The sequence below is a fragment of the Entelurus aequoreus genome, linkage group LG12, assembly GCF_033978785.1.
Source record: "Entelurus aequoreus isolate RoL-2023_Sb linkage group LG12, RoL_Eaeq_v1.1, whole genome shotgun sequence".
Classification (NCBI taxonomy): Eukaryota; Metazoa; Chordata; class Actinopteri; order Syngnathiformes; family Syngnathidae; genus Entelurus; species Entelurus aequoreus.
In genome coordinates this window covers 60,174,157-60,198,527 of record NC_084742.1, presented here as the reverse complement: position 1 = coordinate 60,198,527, position 24,371 = coordinate 60,174,157, and the positions used below count along the sequence as shown (strand labels likewise).

Sequence of the window (24,371 nt, the reverse complement as noted above, 5' to 3'; positions counted from 1 at the left end):
GGATTCTTCATTCATCACTATAAACCAACATTTGTAAGTTTTACAATATAACTAAAACAATTCTTACTGACTAAAGCGTCCTATGTGAGATGTCTGTCGGAGTGTTTTCATGCATATTTCTACCTGCTATCGTAATGTAATTAAGCTAGCGTTATTAGCTAATACACTAACAGGTTTACCATTGTCTGTGTTAGTATTATTAACTTACAATGGCATTCTTTTAGTATCGTTTTACTTTCACAAATTCCTCAGTAAATTCACCAAAACGTCAGCGTGGAGTTATTGAGTCTGTTTAGCAGATTGGAGAGCTAGCTTGCACAGCTAGTGGCTCCATGATCATGACTTCTGTTTTGTTTGATGAGCCGTTTTACTGCCGTGTTACAGACACTGTTTGAAAACAATTAAGGTATGTAAATAAACATTTACAAAATATTTCTGTGTAAATAACTCATTTCACAACGTAAATATCTGCAGCTAATATATGTATAGAACATAATTTTTTTCTCCTTAAACTTTCGTGGCAGCGGTTTATACACTGATGCACTCTATAGTCCGGAAAATACGGTAGATTATATTTTTTAAATATTTCCTAAAAAAAAAAAAAATCACGCAAGTGATATTTTGACATGAAATTGAATGTTTTAAAATGTGGAGGGAAATGAGTGTTTCTATGGCCACAGCCAGTACACGCAAAAACCTCCTTTAAATAAGGCAGGCTGCACCACCTTTAATTGTACACGCGGTCTTAGTAAATCACACGCCCGCTAATAAATAGAATAAAGTAGTTTGCACACGCTGTTTAGCGCCTGCTATTTGGATCTTAGTGATGACTTGGCCTGAGTTCCATGTACACTGATTGTTCTGTTGAGTAAGAGGATGTTTCGCCGGCTGAAACGGCACACGGGCGATGGAAAAGTGTGGTGCGTTCAAGGACGTACTGGGCGTGGGCACGTCCTCCACTCCCGTGAAGGAGGCAAACACCTGCCCCATGAACTGCTGCTGCTCCCTGAAGTTGTTCTGCAGGTAGTCCGTCAGCATCACGTACCCCGCCTGCTCCATGGTCATCACCTCGCAGAACACCTCCAACTGCAAGGAGCCATTAGGAGCACAGTCAACATTTACACATGAATAATAATAGTGTGGTTTGCTCCTGTTGCCAAAATAAAATGTGTAAGAGGCTTGTGTTAGTGCCAGGCCAATAGAGCGCTCCGCTCTATTTTTAGTTGTCGCCTATGTCATGCCTGTCACTCTCATTTGCATCACGCACACGCGTATGCTGCAACAATAAATACACACTCCTTCTACTGTATCATGCTTTACACGCGTATGCTGCAACAATAAATACACATTCCTTCTACTGCATCATGCTTTACACGCGTATGCTGCAACAATAAATACACATTCCTTCTACTGCATCATGCTTTAGTTCAAAGTGCAGCACAGATATTTTTTTAACAGCCTAATAAAAATACTAGAAAAAATAAATAATAAAAAAAGTAGAATAAAAAAACAGGCTGATAAAAATACTAGAAACAAACTAAATAATAAAAAAGTGGAATAAAAAAAACGCCTGCTAAAAATACTAGAAAAAAAACAAAATAACAATAAAAAAAGTGGAATAAAAAAACAGCCTGCTAAAAATACTACAAAAAACTAAATAACAAAAAAAAAGTGGAATAAAACAACAGCCTGCTAAAAATACTAGAAAAAAACTAAATACCAATACAAAAAGTGGAATAAAAAAACAGCCTGCTAAAAATACTAGAAAAAACCTAAATAACAATAAAAAAGTGTAATAAAAAAACAGCCTGCTAAAAATACTACAAAAAAACTAAATACCAATACAAAAAGTGGAATAAAAAAACAGCCTGCTGAAAATACTACAAAAAAACTAAATACCAATACAAAAAGTGGAATAAAAAACAGCCTGCTAAAAATACTAGAAAAAACCTAAATAACAATAAAATAGTGGAATAAAACAATAGCCTATTAAAAATACTAGAAAAAAACTAAATAACAATACAAAAAGTGGAATAAAAAAACAGCCTGCTAAAAATACTAGAAAAAAACTAAATAACAATAAAATAAGTGGAATAAAAAACAGCCTGCTAAAAATACTAGAAAAAAACTAAATAATAATAAAAAAGTGGAATAAAAAAACAGCCTGCTAAAAATACCAGAACAAAACTAAATAACAATAAAATAAGTGGAATAAAAAAACAGCCTGCTAAAAATACTAGAAAAAAACTAAATAACAATAAAAAAGTGGAATAAAAAAACAGCCTGCTAGAAATACTAGAAACAAACTAAATAACAATAAAAAAGTGGAATAAAAAAAACAGCTTGCTAAAAATACTAGAAAAAAACAAAATAACAATAAAAAAGTGGAATAAAAAAACAGCCTGCTAAAAATACTACAAAAAAACTAAATAATACAAAAAGTGGAATAAAAAAACAGCCTGCTAAAAATACTAGAAAAAAACTAAATAATAAAAAAGTGGAATAAAAAAAACGCCTGCTAGAAATACTAGGAAAAAAAACAATAACAATAAAAAAGTGGAATAAAAAAACAGCCTGCTAAAAATACTACAAAAAACTAAATAACAATAAAAAAGTGGAATAAAACAACAGCCTGCTAAAAATACTAGGAAAAAAAACAAAATAACAATAACAAAGTGGAATAAAAAAACAGCCTGCTAAAAATACTACAAAAAACTAAATAACAATAAAAAAGTGGAATAAAACAACAGCCTGCTAAAAATACTAGAAAAAAACTAAATACCAATACAAAAAGTGTAATAAAAAAACAGCCTGCTAAAAATACTAGAAAAAACCTAAATAACAATAAAAAAGTGTAATAAAAAAACAGCCTGCTAAAAATACTACAAAAAAACTAAATACCAATACAAAAAGTGGAATTAAAAAACAGCCTGCTAAAAATACTAGAAAAAACCTAAATAACAATAAAAAAGTGTAATAAAAAAACAGTCTGCTAAAAATACTACAAAAAAACTAAATACCAATACAAAAAGTGGAATAAAAAAACAGTCTGCTAAAAATACTAGAAAAAACCTAAATAACAATAAAATAGTGGAATAAAACAATAGCCTGCTAAAAATACTAGAAAAAAACTAAATAACAATACAAAAAGTGGAATAAAAAAACAGCCTGCTAAAAATACTAGAAAAAAACTAAATAACAATAAAATAAGTGGAATAAAAAAACAGCCTGCTAAAAATACTAGAAAAAAACTAAATAATAATAAAAAAGTGGAATAAAAAAACAGCCTGCTAAAAATACCAGAACAAAACTAAATAACAATAAAATAAGTGGAATAAAAAAACAGCCTGCTAAAAATACTAGAAAAAAACTAAATAACAATAAAAAAGTGGAATAAAAAAACAGCCTGCTAGAAATACTAGAAACAAACTAAATAACAATAAAAAAGTGGAATAAAAAAAACAGCTTGCTAAAAATACTAGAAAAAAACTAAATAACAATAAAAAAGTGGAATACAAAAACAGCCTGCTAAAAATACTACAAAAAAACTAAATAATACAAAAAGTGGAATAAAAAAACAGCCTGCTAAAAATACTAGAAAAAAACTAAATAACAATAAAATAAGTGGAATAAAAAAACAGCCTGCTAGAAATACTAGAAACAAACTAAATAACAATAAAAAAGTGGAATAAAAAAAACAGCTTGCTAAAAATACTAGAAAAAAACAAAATAACAATAAAAAAAGTGGAATAAAAAAACAGCCTGCTAAAAATACAGCCTGCTAAAAATACTAGAACAAAACAAAATAACAATACAAAGTGGAATAAAAAAACAGCCTGCTAAAAATACTAGAAAAAAACTAAATAATAAAAAAGTGGAATAAAAAAACAGCCTGCTAAAAATACTAGAAAAAAACTAAATAATAAAAAAAGTGGAACAAAAAAACAGCCTGCTATAAATACTAAAAAAAAACTAAATAATAAAAAAGTGCAATAAAAAAGCAGCCTGCTAAAAATACTAGAAAAAAACTAAATAACAATAAAAAAAGTGGAACAAAAAAACAGCCTACTAAAAATACTAGAAAAAAAACTAAATAATAAAAAAGTGCAATAAAACAACAGCCTGTTAAAAATACTAGAAAAAAACTAAATAAAAATACAAAAAGTGGAATTAAAAAAACAGCCTGCTAAAAATATTTAAAAAAAACTAAATAACAATAAAATAAGTGGAATAAAAAATCAGCCTGCTAGAAATACTAGAAACAAACTGAATAACAATTTAAAAAAGTGGAATAAAAAAAACAGCTTGCTAAAAATAATAGAAAAAAACAAAATAACAATAAAAAAAGTGGAATAAAAAAAGGAACGAGTGAAATGTAACAAGAAAAAGTTGAATCGAAATCAATGTTGTTATGAACCTATTCAAAGCTCTAATTACTTCAAATTTTTGGGGAAACTATTCCATATTTTGTGTGTTTGTCATAAAAAAAACAAAGTTTTCTTTGACAAAAAGGGCAGAAAACAAACAAACAAATAAGATAAACAAAATTAAAAATGTATTAACCACGGATGAATCTGATCTAGAGAAGGAGTGCGGACCCACCGACGACTTCAATCTGACCCATGAGATGTTTAATAAGAAATGTTACCCACAGGGAGATATACTTCCTTTTAATAGTGAGTCATTCAGGTCAATGACCTTTGATTGAAAAACATGCACAGAATTAACTCATATGACCCAATGCAAACAACCTTCCCTAGTCATGATGCAAAAAAATCCAACCCACACAAAAAGTCAACACACATGGTCACACACAACACAACTTGCTTACTAAACTTTGTGGACTTTATAAAAAAAAAAAAGAGCATGCACCATAAAAAAAAAATTCCAAATGACACCCGTTTAAATACATTACAATGCGTGATGGGAAAAATGCAAATCTTTCTCCACACTTATCCATGTTTGGTGCATTTTAGCTGCTTGATATTTCTGATTGATAACAAAACTTTAAGAAGGTCGTCATGGAAGTAAACAAGGTAGAAGTCAAACTTTCACATACTCTTAATATCCAAAGCAGGCTTGTAGGGATGAAATAGTCTATGTGGTTTTTCCTGACCTAACATACATACAGTATATATATATATATATGTATGTGTGGGAAAAAATCACAAGACTATTTCATCTCTACAGGCCTGTTTCATGAGGGGTTTTCCTCAATCCTCAGGAGATTTTAAAAAAAAATAAAAAAATCTGAGGGTTGAGGAAAACCCCTCATGAAACAGGCCTGTAGAGATGAAATAGTCTTGTGATTTTTTCCCACACATACATATTACGCTCTACCATGGTATCGAGCACTAATCTAATTAAGACATATATATATATATATATATATATATATATATATATATATATATATATATATATATATATATATATATATATATATATACATATATACTGTGTATATATATATATATATATATATATGTGTGTGTTCCAATGCAGACTGAGCATGCAAAAGCAGTATGGAAGTGTGTACCTGATGCCAGGAAGTGTGTGCTAGGAAGTAGGACAGAACTGACCTGACTTTGGGAGATGTCCACAGGTTGCTTGAAGACCAGCCACTCCACCGTCTCCCAGCAGGGTGGAGACGTCAGCGAGCCGTTGTAGATGTAGTACTTGTCCGTGTTGTTGGGCAGCAACGACTGCAAGCTGAAGGCCTCCACTGAGCCACTCTTACCTGCCCGGCAAAAACATCTTCATACTGTACATATACTGTACATACCATTTCTTAATGAGTTATCTGTGGTTTCATTTCTTGGGAGGAAGCCAACTCACCAAATCGACTCACGGTGTTGACGGCATCTACGAGCGGGTTGAGGTTGTCATTGTCATCCAAGCTGATCTGCAGACAACAACAATTGTCCCATCATACACTATATTGCCAAAAGTATTTGGCCAGCCATCCAAATGATGAGAATCAGGTGTCCTAATCACTTGGCCCGGTGTATCAAATCAAGCACTTAGGCATGGAGACTGTTTCTACAAACATTTGTGAAAGCGTGGAACTGTCATAGGATGCAACAAATACTGTCCTGAAATTTCCTCACTCCTAAATATTCCAAAGTCAACTTTATTCTAAGAAAAGTGAAAAGTTTGGGAACAACAGCAACTCAGCCACCAAGTGGTAGGCCACGTAAACTGACAGAGAGGTCAGCATAGTGCAAAGACTTTCTGCACAGTCACTTACTACAGAGCTCCAAACTTCATGTCACCTTCCAATCAGCCCATGTACAGTACGCAGAGAGCCTTGGGTTTGACACCTGTGACATAAACTGTACACTAGTGCCATCTAATGTTTTGGATTTGCCACTGCAACTTTGGTCATACTTGCAAATGAGACTCAGAAATTGAGTTAAAGTTAACTTAATGTGAGAATGAAACAAGATAGCAGCTCATTTTTAAATGTTGCAAAAAAAAAAGAGATTTTATGATCAAAAACACTCACAAAAGTACAGAGAATGTGTTGAAATGTGAGCGGCGGGCGGGCATCCCTACGTCAACATGCTGACTTACCTGGAACAACACCGCTAACGCAGCGATCCTCCCCGACTCCCTGGTGGCTTCGTCCACACTTTGGACGTCCTCGGGATCGTAGCCGTAGATTTGCATCTGAAATGAGTCCGTTAGCCAAAAGCACGGCTCCGGTTGTTTTGAAGGTTTTTGTCGTACCTCAAGTGGATATTTCATCCCGTTCAAGCTGTGCTCGGACCCTTCCAGGGTGGTGTTGCAGCGCCCCCAGTGGAAGGTGATGGTATCCACACGGAACCTGGAGCTCAGCCCTCCTCCGCTGATAAAGAAGTTTCCGCCCACAGTGATGGCCACTGGAACACAAACATGCGCTTTTAAGTACAGACGAGACATCAAAGCATTGGGTTTTTCAGGGCCGATACAGATACCGATTATCAGTCGTCAAGGAGGCCGATAACCGATATTTTGAGGTGATATCAATTTGCAGTAAAACTTATTTAAACATGAATATTATATGTCAGTAAACAAAGCTTTAAGTTGTTTTTCGAACAATATTTGTTAGGAACCGTTAGAAACGGTTGAAAAATATGGCCTGTGAAAACTTTCCAGGAAGAGGTGAAAATAGGGCTTTGGAAAACTGGAAATTCTAGGAATTCCTGAAATTTCTTTCAACTTGGAAAATGGTAGTTTGATTGTCCAGGGTGAGTGGAGTGTGTGGATGTTGGAACGCTTCAAATCGGATGACAAATGTGGGATATGCAGTAGATTTTATAGTGCTCATTCATTTTCAGTTGGGGGGAAATTCCAGAAAAATCAGGAATTTTGGGAAAGAGAAAACATGTTTTGCATTTGATATATTGGAAAAGTAGTGTGTGTGGATGGTTGAAAGGTTGAAATCGGGTTTGAAATGGCGCAAAATTTTGAGAATTTAGGGCACTGTAGAACTATAAATATGTCCATTCATTCGAATGGGAATTTCCTGGAAATGTTGGAATTTCGGGAAAACCGAGAATTTTTGAAAATATTGAAACTGGCACAGTTGTCCCAGATGATATGAATGGGTTGGTGTTGGGATTTTTGGATTTGGTTGAAAAATGTTGACGTAGTTACAGTTTGAATTGAGAATGGGTATTTCTGAGTTCCTGGAATTTCGAGAAAACACGGAATTTGTATGAGAAAAAAAAGTAGGAATGTTTTTTTGTCCCAACTAAGAGGAATGTTTTGAAAGTGGAATGGTCATAAACGGTTGAAAAATATGGCCTGTGAAAACTTTCCAGGAAGAGGTGAAAATAGGGCTTTGGAAAACTGGGAATTCTAGGAATTCCTGAAATTTCTTTGAACTTGGAAAATGGTAGTTTGATTGTCCAAGGTGAGTGGATGTTGGAACGGTTCGAATCGGTTGAGAAATGTGGGATATGCAGTAAATTGTATATTGCCCATTCATTGTCATGGGGGAGAAATTCCTGGTAATTACAGGTAATCAGGGAATTTTACAAACCGGGAAACATGCTGGCTTGAATGTCCAGGGTGAGTGGAGTGTGTGGATGGTGGAACGCTTTAAATCGGATGACAAATGTGGAATATGCAGTAGATTGTATAATGCTCATTCATTGTCAATTGGGGGGAAATTCCAGGAAAATCAAGAATTTTGGGAATTAGAAAACATGTTTTTCATTTGATATATTGGAAAAGTAGTGTGTGTGGATGGTTGAAAGGTTGAAATCGGGTTTAAAATGGCGCAAAGTTTTGAGAATTTATTCATTCGAATGGGAATTTCCTGGAAATTTTGGAATATCGGGAAAACCGGGATTTTTTTGAAAATATTGAAATTGGCACAATTGTCCCAGATGACATGAATGGGTTGGAATCGGTTGAAAAATGTGGGATATGCAGTAGATTGTATAGTGCCCATTCATTTTCAATGGGGGAAATTCCTGGTAATGCCGGGTAATGAGGGAATTTTCCGAACCGGGAAACATGCTGGCTTGAATGTCCAGGGTGAGTGGAGTGTGTGGATGTTGGAACGCTTTAAATCGGATGACAAATGTGGGATATGCAGTAGATTGTATAATGCTCATTCATTGTCAATTGGGGGAAAATTTTGAGAATTCAGGGCATTGTAGAACTATGAATATGTCCCTTCATTCTAATGGGAATTTCCTGGAAATTGTGTAATTTCTGAAAAAACTGGAATTTTTGAAAATATTGGAACTGGCACAATTGTCCCAGATGATATGAATGGGTTGGAATCGGTAGAAAAATGTTGACGTTGTTACAGTTTGAAGTGAGAATGGGTATTTCTGAGTTCCTGGAATTTCGAGAAAACACGGAATTTGGACGAGAAAAAAATAGTAGGAACTTTTTTTTGTCCCAACTAAGAGGAATGTTTTGAAAGTGGAATGGTCACAAACGGTTGAAAAATATGGCCTGTGAAAACTTTCCAGGAAGAGGTGAAAATAAGGCTTTGGAAAACCAGGAATTCTATGAATTCCTGAAATTTCTTTGAACTTGGAAAATGGTAGTTTGATTTTCCAAGGTCAGTGGAGTGTGTGGATGTTGGAAGGGTTCGAATCGGTTGAGAAATGTGGGATATGCAGTAGATTGTATAGTGCCCATTCATTTTCAATGGGGGAAATTCCTGGTAATTCTGGGTAATGAGGGAATTTTCCGAACTGAGAAACATGATGGCTGGAATTTCCAGGGTGAGTGGAGTGTGTGGATGGTGGAACGCTTCAAATCAGATTACAAATATGGAATATGCAGTAGACTGGATATTTCCCATTCATTGTCAATGGGGAGAAAATTATTGAAAATTCCGGGAAAACCAGGAATTTTGGGAAAAGGAAAACATGTTTCACGTTGGATACATTGGAAGAGTCGTGTGGGTGGATGGTTGAAAGTCAGAATCTGGTAAAAAAAAAAACGACGCAATTTTATTTTAGAATTTAGGTGAGTCCATTCTTTTGAATGGGAATTTCCTGGAAATTTGGGGATTCCGGGAAAACTGGGAATTTTGAAAAATATTGATAGTAGCAAAATTGTCCGACATGATATGAATGTGTTGGTGATTGGCCTTTTAGAAATGGTTGAAAAATGTTGATGTAGTCACAGTTTGACTTGACAATGGCTATTTTGGAACTCCTGGAATTTCAGGAAAACCGGGAATTTGTAAGAAGAAACAAAATCGGAGCATTTGTTGACCCAACTAAAAGGAAGGTTTTGTGGAATGGTTGGAATTGGTTAAAACATGTGCACTGGGAAATCTTTCCAGGAAGAGGTGGAAATAGGGCTTTGGAAAACTAGGAATTCTGGAAAATTCCTGAAATGTCTTTGAACTTGGAAAATGAACATTGATTGACAAGGTGAGTGGAGTAAGTGGATGCTTCCAATTGGGAGAGAAATGTGGCAATTGTTGCAAGTTTGAAAATTGGCCAATTCATGTTTAATGGGAAAAATGTCCCGGAAAACCAGAAATTCTGGGATATTTTTTATAAAATTTTTTGGGGGAAGCTCACGACTTCCAGGCGAGCCAAAGGTTTTGATACTGGAATGTTCCAAACGGATGAAAACTGTGGAGCGCCAAACTTTTGTGTCGGAATAAAAATAAACAGATGATTTTTTTTGGTGTAGAATCTTACATGTGTGAATGTTGGACATTCTCACAATACTACTACTACTACTACTAATAATAATAATAATAATAATAATAACAATTATCCATCCAGCTTGTCCCTTAATAATAATATTAATAGATTATTTTTTGGTGTAGAATCTTACATGTGTGAATGTTGGACATTCTCACAATACTACTACTACTACTACTACTACTACTACTAATAATAATAATAATAATAATAACAATTATCCATCCAGCTTGTCCCTTAATAATAATTTTAATAGATTATTTTTTGGTGTAGAATCTTATATGTGTGAATGTTGGACATTCTCACAATACTACTACTACTACTACTACTAATAATAATAATAATAATAATAAAAATTATAATATTAATATTAATAAATTATTTTTTGGTGTAGAATCTTATCTGTGGGAATGATTCTACACCCACAATAATAATAATAATAATAATAACAATATAATAATAATAATAATAATAATAATAATAATAATAATAATAGATTATTTTTTGGTGTAGAATCTTATATGTGTGAATGTTGGACATTCTCACAATAATACTAATATTACTACTACTACTACTACTAATAATAATAATAATAACAATTATCCATCCATCCATCCATTTTCTACCGCTTGTCCCTTAATAATAATATTAATAGATAATTTTTTGGTGTAGAATCTTATATGTGTGAATGTTGGACATTCTCACAATACTACTACTACTACTACTACTATTAATAATAATAATACAAATTATAATAACAATATTAATTTATTATTGTTTGGTGTAGAATCTTACATGTGTGAATGTTGGACATTCTCTTAATACTACTACTACTACTACTACTACTACTAATAATAATAATAATAATAACAATTATCCATCCAGCTTGTCCCTTAATAATAATATTAATAGATTATTTTTTGGTGTAGAATCTTACATGTGTGAATGTTTTACATTCTCACAATACTACTACTACTACTACTACTACTACTAATAATAATAATAATAATAATAATAATAATAATAACAATTATCCATCCAGCTTGTCCCTTAATAATAATTTTAATAGATTAATTTTTGGTGTAGAATCTTATATGTGTGAATGTTGGACATTCTCACAATACTACTACTACTACTACTACTAATAATAATAATAATAATACAAATTATAATATTAATATTAATAAATTATTTTTTGGTGTAGAATCTTCTCTGTGGGAATGATTCTACACTCACAATAATAATAATAATAATAACAATATAATAATAATAATAATAATAATAATAATAATAATAGATTATTTTTTGGTGTAGAATCGTATATGTGTGAATGTTGGACATTCTCACAATAATACTAATATTACTACTACTACTACTACTAATACTAATAATAATAACAATTATCCATCCATCCATCCATTTTCTACCGCTTGTCCCTTAATAATAATATTAATAGATAATTTTTTGGTGTAGAATCTTATATGTGTGAATGTTGGACATTCTCACAATACTACTACTACTACTACTATTAATAATAATAATACAAATTATAATAACAATATTAATTTATTATTTTTTGGTGTAGAATCTTCTCTGCAGAAATTATTGGACACTCACAATAATAATAATAATAATAATAATAACAAAAATATAATAATAATAATAACAATAACAATATAATAATAATAATAATTGTAATAGATTATTTTTTGGTGTAGAATCTTATCTGTGGAAATGATTGGACACTCACAATAATAATAACAATATAATAATAATAATAACAATAACAACATAATAATAATAATAATATATTATTTTTTTGGTGTAGAATCTTTGTGTGAATGTTGGACATCTTCACAATAATAATACTACTACTAATAATAATAATAACAACAATTAATAGATTATTTTTTGGTGTAGAATCTTATCTGTGGAAATGATTAGACACTCACAATAATAATAATAATAACAATATAATATAATAATAATAATAATATTAATATAATAATAACATTAACAATATTATAATAATGATAATAATATATTATTTTTTGGTGTAGAATATTATATGTGTGAATGTTGGACTTCCTCACAATAATAATACTAACAATAATAATAATAACAATTATAATAATAATATTAATAGATTCTTTTTTGGTGTACAATCTTATCTGTGGGAATGATTAGACACTCACAATAATAATAATAATAACAATATAATAATAATAACAATAACAATATAATAATAATAATAATAATGATAATAATAATACATTATTTTTTGGTGTAGAATCTTATATGTGTGAATGTTGGACTTCCTCACAATAATAATACTAACAATAATAATGTGAAGTGAAGTGACTTATATTTATATAGCGCTTTTCTCTAGTGACTCAAAGCGCTTTACATAGTCAAACCTGATATCTAAGTTACATTTAAAGCAGTGTGGGTGGCACTGGGAGCAGGTGGGTAAAGTGTCTTGCCCAAGGACACAACGGCAGTGACTAGGATGGCTGAAGCAGGGATCGAACCTGGAACCCTCAAGTTGCTGGCACGGCCGCTCTACCAACCGAGCTATATCGCCCCTTATATGTGTGAAGGTTGGACATTCTCACAATACTGCTACTACTACTACTACTATTAATAATAATAATACAATTATAATAAAAATATTAATATATTATTTTTTGGTGTAGAATCTTCTCTGTGGGAATGATTGGACACTCACAATAATAATAATAATAACAACAATATAATAATAACAATAATAATAATATATAATAGATAATTTTTTGGTGTAAAATGTTCTATGTGTGAATGCTTTGACATTCACACAATAATAATAATAATATTAAATAATAATAATAATAATAATAATAATAAATAGATGTTTTGGTGTAGAATCTTCCATCCATCCATTTTTCTACCGCTTGTTCCGAATGTCCCAACATTCACACTCACCTATCCCCAGGTGCATGTCTTTGGAGGTGGGAGGGGCCTATCCCCAGGTGCATGTCTTTGGAGGTGGGAGGAAGCCGGAGTACCCGGAGGGAACCCACGAGCCCAGGATCGAACCCAGGACCTTGGTATTGTGAGGCAGACGTACCTTATATGTGTGAATGTTTGGAGATTCACACAATAATAATAATGATAATTATTATTATTATTATTAAAAATAAAAGTTTTTTTGGTGTAGAATCTTATATGTGTGAATGCTTGGACAATCACACAATAATAATAATAATTATTATTATCAAAATGTCTAAGCACTTTCTTTCTCCAGAGCTTTTCTTCCTGTCACTAGCAAACAGTCTCATAGTCAGATAATTATGATGTATTTATTATAATAGTGATCATTCATTTCACTCTTCCAGAAAACATGATAGACAAAAAAAGTACTCATATTTTGGAAGTTTTTTGTCACACAAAAAAAGGAGCCGTCTTCTATTCGGGGTCGTCTTATATGCTAACTAACCTGTTTTCCCGTTATTGTGGATGGTGGTGGACTGTGCCGTGAGTCTGTCCCAGCCCTCCAGCTGTAGGTTCTGGTACTGCAGCCGCACCTGAGAGAAGGTCTCGTCAATGTCCACGGGGGACTGCTTGGCACTGTTACAGGACGGGTACTTCTTACCCCAGTTGCGCTGGTTGAGGGCACCTGCAAACACACGGTGAACAGCGTTACAAAAAGAGGCACGATGGCAAAGTAACGTAAATTACCGGACTTTAAGCCGCAACTTTTTTCCTACACTTTGAACCCTGCGGCCTATAAAACGGTGCGATTAATTTATGGATTTTTTCTTTGTTGACGGCCGTTACGTTTTGTCTTCAATTGTTTTCATTAAAGAGACATTGAATAAGTACCGTAATTTCCGGACTATAAGCCGCACCTGACTATAAGCCGCACCAGCTAAATTCAGGGGAAAATACAGATTGCTCCATATATAAGCCGCACCCGACTATAAGCCGCGGGGTTTTGATGTGTAATTACCGTAGTATATAGGGGTTCCTGCTACCACGGAGGGGATTGTCGGGACAGAGATGACTGTTTGGGAACGCAAAGCGTCCCATTTATTAACAATAAATCTTTCAATCATTCAATCAAACTTTCACATCTTTGACATGGCGAACAGCATTCGTGCAGAGTACAAATAATACAACGGTGCAAAGTAATACAAAGTGCTCGCCTGTACGTTATCAAAATAACCAGCCTACCGGTATATGAAAAGTCAGTCTTTAATCATTGTGTCATCGTCTTCCTCCTGCGTACTAAAACCACCGAAATCCTCTTCGTCGGTGTCAGAGAAGAACAGGCCGTATATAAGCCGCACCCTTGTATAAGCCGCAGGGACCAGAACGAGGGGAAAAAGTAGCGGCTTATAGTCCGGAAATTACGGTATGTTTGTGCTACGGCGCCATCTTTTGGACGAGTTCGCTGTGCTTTGCAGTGACCTTCAAACGGAAGTAGAAGTGCCATTCCGTCTTCTCGCCATCCGTAGCGTTTCTACTCGTATGGATTCTTCATTCGTCACTCCAAGCAACGTTTGTCAGATTTACAATAAACTAAAACAATTCTTACTTACTAAAGCGTCCCATGTGTGATGTCTGTAGGAGTGTTTTCATGCATATTTGTATGTGCTATTGTAATTGTTAGAATAATTGTTTGTAAGTTCCATCCATCCATCCATCTTCTTCCGCGTATCCAAGGTCGGGTCGCGGGGGCAGCAGCCTAAGCAGGGAAACCCAGACTTCCCTCTCCCCAGCCACTTCGTCCAGCTCCTCCCGAGAGATCCCGAGGCGTTCCCAGGCCAGCCGGGAGACATAGTCTTCCCAACGTGTCGTGGGTCTTCCCCGTGGCCTCCTACCGGTCGGACGTGCCCTAAACACCTCCCTAGGGAGGCGTTCGGGTGGCATCCTGACCAGATGCCCGAACCACCTCATCTGGCTCCTCTCGATGTGGAGGAGCAGCGGCTTTACTTTGAGCTCCCCCCGGATGACAGAGCTTCTCACCCTATCTCTAAGGGAGAGCCCCGCCACCCGGCGGAGGAAACTCATTTTGTCCGCTTGTACCCGTGATCTTGTCCTTTCGGTCATAACCCAAAGCTCATGACCATAGGTGAGGATGGGAACGTAGATCGACCGGTAAATTGAGAGCTTTGCCTTCCGGCTCAGCTCCTTATTCCCCACAACGGATCGATACAGCGTCCGCATTACTGAAGACACCGCACCGATCCGCCTGTCGATCTCACGATCCACTCTTCCCTCACTCGTGAACAAGACTCCGAGGTACTTGAACTCCTCCACTTGGGGCAGGGTCTCCTCCGCAACCCGGAGATGGCACTCCACCCTTTTCCGGGCGAGAACCATGGACTCTGACTTGGAGGTGCTGATTCTCATCCCAGTCGCTTCACACTCGGCTGCGAACCGATCCAGCGAGAGTTGAAGATCCTGGCCAGATGAAGCCATCAGGACCACATCATCTGCAAAAAGCAGAGACCTAATCCTGCAGCCACCAAACCGGATCCCCTCAACGCCTTGACTGCGCCTAGAAATTCTGTCCATAAAAGTTATGAACAGAATGGATGACAAAGGGCAGCCTTGGCGGAGTCCAACCCTCACTGGAAACGTGTCCGACTTACTGCCGGCAATGCGGACCAAACTCTGGCACTGATCATACAGGGAGCGGACCGCCACAATCAGACAGTCCGATACCCCATACTCTCTGAGCACTCCCCACAGGACTTCCCGAGGGACACGGTCGAAGGCCTTCTCCAAGTCCACAAAACACATGTAGACTGGTTGGGCAAACTCCCATGCACCCTCAAGGACCCTGCCGAGAGTATAGAGCTGGTCCACAGTTCCACCACCAGGACGAAAACCACACTGTTCCGCCTGAATCCAAGGTTCGACTATCCGGCGTAGCCTCCTCTGCAGCACAACTGAATAGACCTTACCGGGAAGGCTGAGGAGTGTGATCCCACGATAGTTAGAACACACCCTCCGGTTCCCCTTCTTAAAGAGAGGAACCACCACCCCGGTCTGCCAATCCAGAGGTACCGCCCCCGATGTCCACGCGATGCTGCAGAGTCTTGTCAACCAAGACAGCCCCACAGCATCCAGAGCCTTAAGGAACTCCGGGCGGATCTCAGCCACCCCCGGGGCCTTGCCACCGAGGAGCTTTTTAACTACCTCAGCAACCTCAGCCCCAGAAATAGGAGAGCCCACCACACATTCCCCAGGCACTGCTTCCTCATAGGAAGACGTGTTGGTGGGATTGAGGAGGTCTTCGAAGTATTCCCTCCACCGATCCACAACATCCGCAGTCGAGGTCAGCAGAACACCATCCTCACCATACACGGTGTTGATAGTGCACTGCTTCCCCTTCCTGAGGCGGCGTATGGTGGTCCAGAATCACTTCGAAGCCGCCCGGAAGTCGTTTTCCATGGCTTCCCCGAACTCCTCGCATGTCCGAGTAAGTTATCACAAAAAAAACTTTGTGTTACATTGAGTTCTGTCAGGTGAGAAGACAAAAGCTGTCTTTGAAACCTACCAAGAAGAATGCTCGTAAAACTCCACTGTGTAGGGGGGAGAGCCACATGGAGGGTTTTCTGTTTTCTCTCATGTATGGTAATCAACAAAAGGATGTTGTTCAAAGCAGAGAGATGACAGGATCTGCCCAATTTCCAGACAAACTCTTTTTGAAGTATTTTACAAACTCTTTTTGAACTGACTTTTCCTGTGAATTGTTTACGACCTTTTCTGTGAACTTTTTGCGACCTTTGTCCTTTGGATACAAAGGTGGCCATGTGGTCAGGAGGAAAGAGCGTCCACATGAATGATTATGTCCAAACAAAGTCCCGACAAAGAATGGTGGCTCCCACTACCCTTGAATAATCTTATCAAGGGTTGGAATTGGGGTTTAAATCACCAAAAATGATTCCCGGGCGCGGCCACCGCTGCTGCTCACTGCTCCCCTCACCTCCCAGTGGGGTGATCAAAGGTGATGGGTCAAATGCACACAATAATTTTGTGTGTGTGTGACAATCATTGGTGCTTTAACTTTTTAATCACCAACAGAAAACAGGTGAGGGGGAAAGTGCTTAAAGGCATGTGTAAAGTAGTTACGAAAAACACCAACACAACAGGAAGTGCTATCAAAATAAGCGCGCAGGATGGGAACGAGCACTAAACACCGAAGAAACGGCAACAAAAGCCAACATAAAAGGCACGGACTGGTGTGACACGAACATGCTAACACGTATACAAGTGTCTGTGTTGCTATTATTAACTTACAATGCCATTTTTGTTTTGTTTGCTTTGTACCTTCACCAAAACGTCAGCGTGGAGTTATTGAGTCTGCTTAGCTGATTGGAGAGCTAGCTCGTGCAGCTCGTGGGTCCATGACCATGACTTCTGTTTTGCTGGATCAGCCGTTTTACTGCCGTGGGACAGACACCGTTTGGAAACAATTAAGGTATGTAAATAAACATCCATCCATCCATCCATTTTCTACCGCTTGTCCATTTCGGGGTCGCTGGAGCCTATCTCAGGTGCATTCGGGGCGGAAGGCGGGGTACACCCTGGACAAGTCGCCACCTCATCGCAGGGCCAACACAGATAGACAGACAACATTCACACACTAGGGCCCATTTAGTGTTGCCAATCAACCTATCCCCAGGTGCATGTCTTTGGAGGTGGGAGGGGCCTATCCCCAGGTGCATGTCTTTGGAGGTGGGAGGGGCCTATCCCCAGGTGCATGTCTTTGGGGGTGGGAGGGGCCTATCCCCAGGTGCATGTCTTTGGAGGTGGGAGGAAGCCGGAGTAGAACCCACGCAGTCACGGGGAGAACATGCAAACTCCACACAGAAAGATCCCGAGCCCGGGTTTGAACTCAGGACCTTCGTATTGTGAGGCAGACGAACTAACCCCTCTTCCACCGTGCTGCCCCTGTAAATAAACATTTACAGAATATTTCTGTGTAAACAAGTCATTTCACAACCTATATATCTGCCACTTACAGTCCGGTGCGGCTAATATATAGAACATTTTGTAAAAATACACGGGAAAATACGGTATGTCTTGTACCAGGCTCCTCTAGCGGCATGTCCACGATAATCTGGTCGCTCAATTAAGGTATGTAAATGAACATTTGTAAAATATTTCTGTGTAAATAAGTCATTTCACAACAAGTATACAGTATATATCTGCCACTTATAGTCCGGTGCGACTAATATATGGGAACATATCGGTTTTCTTCTAAAATTCAGTGGGTGTTAGAATAATTGTGTGTAATCTATCACACAACTCTTATGCTTAAAGGCCGTTGCTATATTTATTATCAATTGTGCTGAAGTTGTACTTTTCTATCCGTGCAAAGGGACAACTCGCAAATCCGAGATTGCGAGTGGTCTCGTATCAGTGTTTGTGTCCAGAACATCGAGTACCCTGACGCAGACAAAGCAGAGACAGGGCGATATTACGAGTGTCAGCACATTTGCATGTCTGAATAGTAGGGGTGTAACGGTACGTGTATTTGTATTGAACCGTTTCGGTATGGGGGTTCCGGTTCGGTTCGGAGGTGTACCGAACGAGTTTCCACACGGACATATTAAGTAGCGTAACGCACGTTGTGTAAACAATGCACACCGAGGCACAACACACGGCATGCTAGCAGCTAACGGGCTAGGATAGACTGACCATACGTCCTCTTTTCACCGGACATGTCCTCTTTTGCAGAGCTGTCAGGGCGGAGTTTCTTAAATGCCTCAAATGTCCGGCATTTTGAGTTAGGGTTGAGTGTATTTTCAATGTACGTTCAGGGTTAAGAAGGGGTTAAAAACAAAAACAAACAGCAGCATTGGTGAGGGAGGGGCAGAGACAGAGAGAGACAGAGAGTTATGTTAAACGCGCATGCGTCGCCAGGCTCTGCTTTTTATCCATAGATTTATCACATTTAATTTTTTATTATATATAGCAGGGGTGTCAAAAGTGTGCCCCGGAGGCCATTTGCGGCCCACAGCTAATGTTTTAAAGGCCCACGGCACATTCTAAAAATACTATTCAAATAAACAAAAACATAACAAAAGGTCTATTCAGGTGTGCTGGAGAGGAGGCTACGCCGGATAGTCGAACCTTGGATTCAGGAGGAACAGTGTGGTTTTCGTCCTGGTCGTGGAACTGTGGACCAGCTCTATACTCTGGGCAGGGTCCTTGAGGGTGCATGGGAGTTTGCCCAACCAGTCTACATGTGCTTTGTGGACTTGGAGAAGGCATTCGACCGTGTCCCTCGGGAAGTCCTGTGGGGAGTGCTCAGAGAGTATGGGGTATCGGACTGTCTGATTGTGGCGGTCCGCTCCCTGTATGATCAGTGTCAGAGCTTGGTCCGCATTGCCGGCAGTAAGTCGGACCCGTTTCCAGTGAGGGTTGGACTCCGCCAAGGCTGCCCTTTGTCACCCATTCTGTTCATAACTTTTACGGACAGAATTTCTAGGCGCAGTCAAGGCGTTGAGGGGATCTGGTTTGGTGGCTGCAGGATTAGGTCTCTGCTTTTTGCAGATGATGTGGTCCTGATGGCTTCATCTGGCCAGGATCTTCAGCTCTCACTGGATCGGTTCGCAGCCGAGTGTGAAGCGACTGGGATGAGAATCAGCACCTCCAAGTCCGAGTCCATGGTTCTCGCCCGGAAAAGGGTGGAGTGCCATCTCCGGGTTGCGGAGGAGACCCTGCCCCAAGTGGAGGAGTTCAAGTACCTCGGAGTCTTGTTCAGGAGTGAGGGAAGAGTGGATGGTGAGATCGACAGGTGGATCGGTGCGGCGTCTTCAGTAATGCGGACGCTGTATCGATCCGTTGTGGTGGAGAAGGAGCTGAGCCGGAAGGCAAAGCTCTCAATTTACCGCTCGATCTACGTTCCCATCCTCACCTATGGTCATGAGCTTTGGGTTATGACCGAAAGGACAAGATCACGGCCCAAATGAGTTTCCTCCGCCGGGTGGCGGGTCTCTCCCTTAGAGATAGGGTGAGAAGCTCTGCCATCCGGGAGGAACTCGGAGTAAAGCCGCTGCTCCTCCACATGGAGAGGAGCCAGAGGAGGTGGTTCGGGCATCTGGTCAGGATGCCACCCGAACGCCTCCCTATGGAGGTGTTTAGGGCACGTCCAACCGGTAGGAGGCCACGGGGAAGACCCAGGACACGTTGGGAAGACTATGTCTCCCGGCTGGCCTGGGAACGCCTCGGGAAGAGCTGGACCAAGTGGCTGTGGAGAGGGAAGTCTGGGCTTCCCTGCTTAGGCTGCTGCCCCCGCGACCCGACCTCGGAAAAGCGGAAGAAGATGGATGGATGGATGGATAACAAAAGTGAAATAAGAAAGTTTAAAGGTTAAATGTAATTTGGAAAAAGTTGCAATGTTGACTCAAAACATAATATTGAATCAAAATCAATGTTATTATGAATCATTGACCTATCCAAGGTTCCCATTACTTCACATCAAATATTACACTAAGAAAAATATTTTTGGTGGAAGATTTTGCAAATTTGGTCAATAAATAACCCAAAAATTTATATTTTGTTGTTTTCTTACTGTACCGAAAATGAACCGAACCGTGACCTCTAAACAGAGGTACGTACCGAACTGGAATTGTTGTGTACCGTTACACCCCTACTGAATAATCATATATTGTGTCTAACTGGGGCTGCTGAGATTACCCCCCTTATTACCCGCCTTCCTTCAGAAGCAGCCTCAGTGATGTAACCAGGGACCTCCCAAATAAATAGAGGAGCACGTGGGCTGGACCTTAGAGCGTAGGTTGGATCTATAACTAAGAGTACAGCCCAATACGTCTCTCCTCATTGAGGTGAATTAAACTCTGTCTCTGCATGATTCCTTGCTTCTTGTCTGTTTAATAGATGTCATCAGTGTTTGAACCTGACAGTGGGTGCGTCTTATATACCGCTGTGTGCTCTATAATCAGGAAAATACGGTGAATACAAATCAATGTGGAGTTGGCAGATTGGCCTCAGGTCAGACTGTATCCATGTTTGAGAAGAAATAGGATTTATTCATGACAGCAGGCCCTTTATTCTCTCTTGGCATCCTTCAAGTGAGGGTAAATAAGTGTCTGTATTTGGAAGTGCACAGTATGAATTCTCTTTAATGTTACTAGAGATGTGTGTGTGTGTGTGTGTGGGTGTGAGTGTGTGTGTGTGTGTGTGTGTTTGTGTGTGTTTAGACCATGAATAATGTAGAAGAATGAAGAGCGCGAGGACGAGCACGTTTGCAGCCAAACACAAGCAAGACATTTACTTGTGACAAATCTCCCTACTAATTACCCGGCTGGTAAAACCTGGAACTGGATTGGCTATTGGGTCGATAGTCAGGGCTTTTAGCTCGTCATGCGGACGACCCACGTTCGAGTCCTGGGCGGAATTACATATTGTTTACATATGCGTGCAATTGTATTGCTCAAACAAAACACTGGCATTTAAATGCGATAAATTCCAGACTATAAGACAATATTATTTTCCTACACTTTGCACCCTGCGGCTTATAAAACGGTGCAGCTGATTTATGGATTTTCTTTCGCTGATAGCAATAAAGCAGATATTATAGAGCAGACAATACTATTTTCCTACACTTTGCACCCTGCGGCTTATAAAACGGTGCAGCTAATTTATGGATTTTTCTTCGCTGACAGCAATAAAGCAGATACTATAAAGCAGACTATACTATTTTCCTACACTTTGCACCCTGCGGCTTATAAAACGGTGCAGCTGATTTATGGATTTTCCTTCGCTGACAGCAATAAAGCAGATACTATAAAGCAGACTATACTATTTTCCTACACTTTGCACCCTGCGGCTTATAAAACGGTGCAGCTGATTTATGGATTTTCCTTCGCTGACAGCAATAAAGCAGATACTATAAAGCAGACTATACTATTTTCCTACACTTTGCACCCTGCGGCTTATAAAACGGTGCAGCTGATTTATGGATTTTCCTTCGCTGATAGCAATAAAGCAGATACTATAGAGCAGACAATACTATTTTCCTACACTTTGCACCCTGCGGCTTATAAAACGGTGCAGCTAATTCATGGATTTTCCTTCGCTGATAGCAATAAAGCAGATACTACAAAGCAGACAATACTATTTTCCTACACTTTGCACCCTGCGGCTTATAAAACGGTGCAGCTAATTTATGGATTTTCCTTCGCTGATAGCAATAAAGCAGATACTATAGAGCAGACAATACTATTTTCCTACACTTTGCACCCTGCGGCTTATAAAACGGTGCAGCTAATTTATGGATTTTCCTTCGCTGACAGCAATAAAGCAGATACTATAAAGCAGACAATACTATTTTCCTACACTTTGCACCCTGCGGCTTATAAAACGGTGCAGCTAATTTATGGATTTTCCTTCGCTGACAGCAATAAAGCAGATACTATAAAGCAGACAATACTATTTTCCTACACGTTGCACCCTGCGGCTTATAAAACGGTGCAGCTAATTTATGGATTTTCCTTCGCTGATAGCAATAAAGCAGATACTATAAAGCAGACTATACTATTTTCCTACACTTTGCACCCTGCGGCTTATAAAACGGTGCAGCTAATTTATGGATTTTCCTTCGCTGATAGCAATAAAGCAGATACTATAGAGCAGACAATACTATTTTCCTACACTTTGCACCCTGCGGCTTATAAAACGGTGCAGCTAATTTATGGATTTTCCTTCGCTGATAGAAATAAAGCAGATAGTTTACAATAAATACATGCAAATACATTTAAAAAGCTGTGGGATTGTTTGTGATATGGCGCCATCTTTCGGACGAGTTCGCTCACTGCAAGTGCTGCTGGGTGAACGCCGACAAGAGTTTCCTGCTGTTTAAAGCTCTGAACCGGAAGTACAAGTACTGCTCTTTTTCTTAATGGTCCATAGCGTTTCTACTTGTATGTATTCTTTGTTCATCACCCCAAGCAACGTTTGTTTACTCACTAAAGCGTCCCACGTGTGATGTCTGTAGGATTGTTTTCATGCATATTTGTACGTGCTACCGTAACGAAATGAAGCTAGCGTTGTTAGCATTGGCTAACATGTTAAAACGTATACAAGTGTCTGTGTTAGCGTTATTAACTTACAATGGCATTCTTTTTGTAGTGTTTCAGTTCCACAAATTCCTCAGTAAATTCACCAAAACGTCAGCGTGGAGTTATTGAGTCTGTTTAGCTGATTGGAGAGCTAGCTTGCGCAGCTAGTGGGTCCATGACCAGGACTTCTGTTTTGTTTGAGCAGCCATTTTACTGCTGTGTTACAGACACCGTTTGGACAAAATTAAGGTATGTAAATAAAAATTTCTGTGTAAATAACTCCTTTCACAACATATATATCTGCGACCTATTGTCTGATGCGACTAATATGGAAAATATGTTTTTCTTCTAAAATTTTGTGGGTGTGGCCCTCTACAGTCCGATAAATTATCATTTATGTTTTTATCATTTTTCCCCAGAGTAAAAAAGCGTCAAAATGGCCCCGCACGCTAAGAGCTTTCAGTACGTGTCCCTGAGCCGTGGGCTTTTTAGTCTGGAAAATATGGTAATCTTCCACCAAATGGGAAAAAAAACACACACAAAAAACATGTTATTTTGGTGACTAACAGATACTACATTGCTTCATTTGGAAACTGAGTCTGTTTAGCTGATTGGAGAGCTAGCTTGCGCAGCTAGTGGGTCCATGACCAGGACTTCTGTTTTGTTTGATCAGCCGTTTTACTGCCCTGTTACAGACACAGTTTGGAAACAATAAAAGTATGTAAATAAACATTTACAGAATATTTCTGTGTAAATAACTCATTTCACAACGTATATATCTGCGACTTATAGTCCAGTGCAGCTTATATATGGAAAAATATAGGTGTGGCTTATATAGCGGTGCGCTGTATAGTCTGGATAATACAGTAAAGAGAACAAGAAGTCAAAACTGGAGAAAAAAGCCGTTATTGAAAGAGTAAAGAGTTGACATTTGGGTGAATAGACATGTTGCATTCGTATCCAAGTGATGCAAATGAGAGCAACACATTTCATATTGAAGATTTGCAGCATCAGTAGTGGTGTGGGAGGTAAAGTAACGTCTCACAAAGCTTGCATCAGAAACAGGGAGATGAAGGATTGCACGCAGACTGAAGGACAGATTTGTTGTCAGCAT

At 38.4% G+C, this 24,371-nt stretch overlaps 1 protein-coding gene across 3 annotated transcripts in view; it reads right to left on the bottom strand.

Annotated features, from left to right (window-relative positions):
- ptprz1b (protein tyrosine phosphatase receptor type Z1b) overlaps positions 1-24,371 on the bottom strand; it is a 216,260-nt gene that overhangs the window by 72,711 nt on the left and 119,178 nt on the right. For all 3 annotated transcript variants that reach the window (XM_062066327.1, XM_062066328.1, XM_062066329.1), the window contains exons 3-8: positions 13,651-13,830; positions 6,733-6,884; positions 6,577-6,672; positions 5,839-5,905; positions 5,583-5,740; positions 939-1,086 (exon numbers count right to left, since the gene is read on the bottom strand). In XM_062066327.1, coding sequence (XP_061922311.1) covers positions 939-1,086; positions 5,583-5,740; positions 5,839-5,905; positions 6,577-6,672; positions 6,733-6,884; positions 13,651-13,830 — 801 coding nt within the window. The remainder of the gene's footprint in view (positions 1-938; positions 1,087-5,582; positions 5,741-5,838; positions 5,906-6,576; positions 6,673-6,732; positions 6,885-13,650; positions 13,831-24,371) is intronic.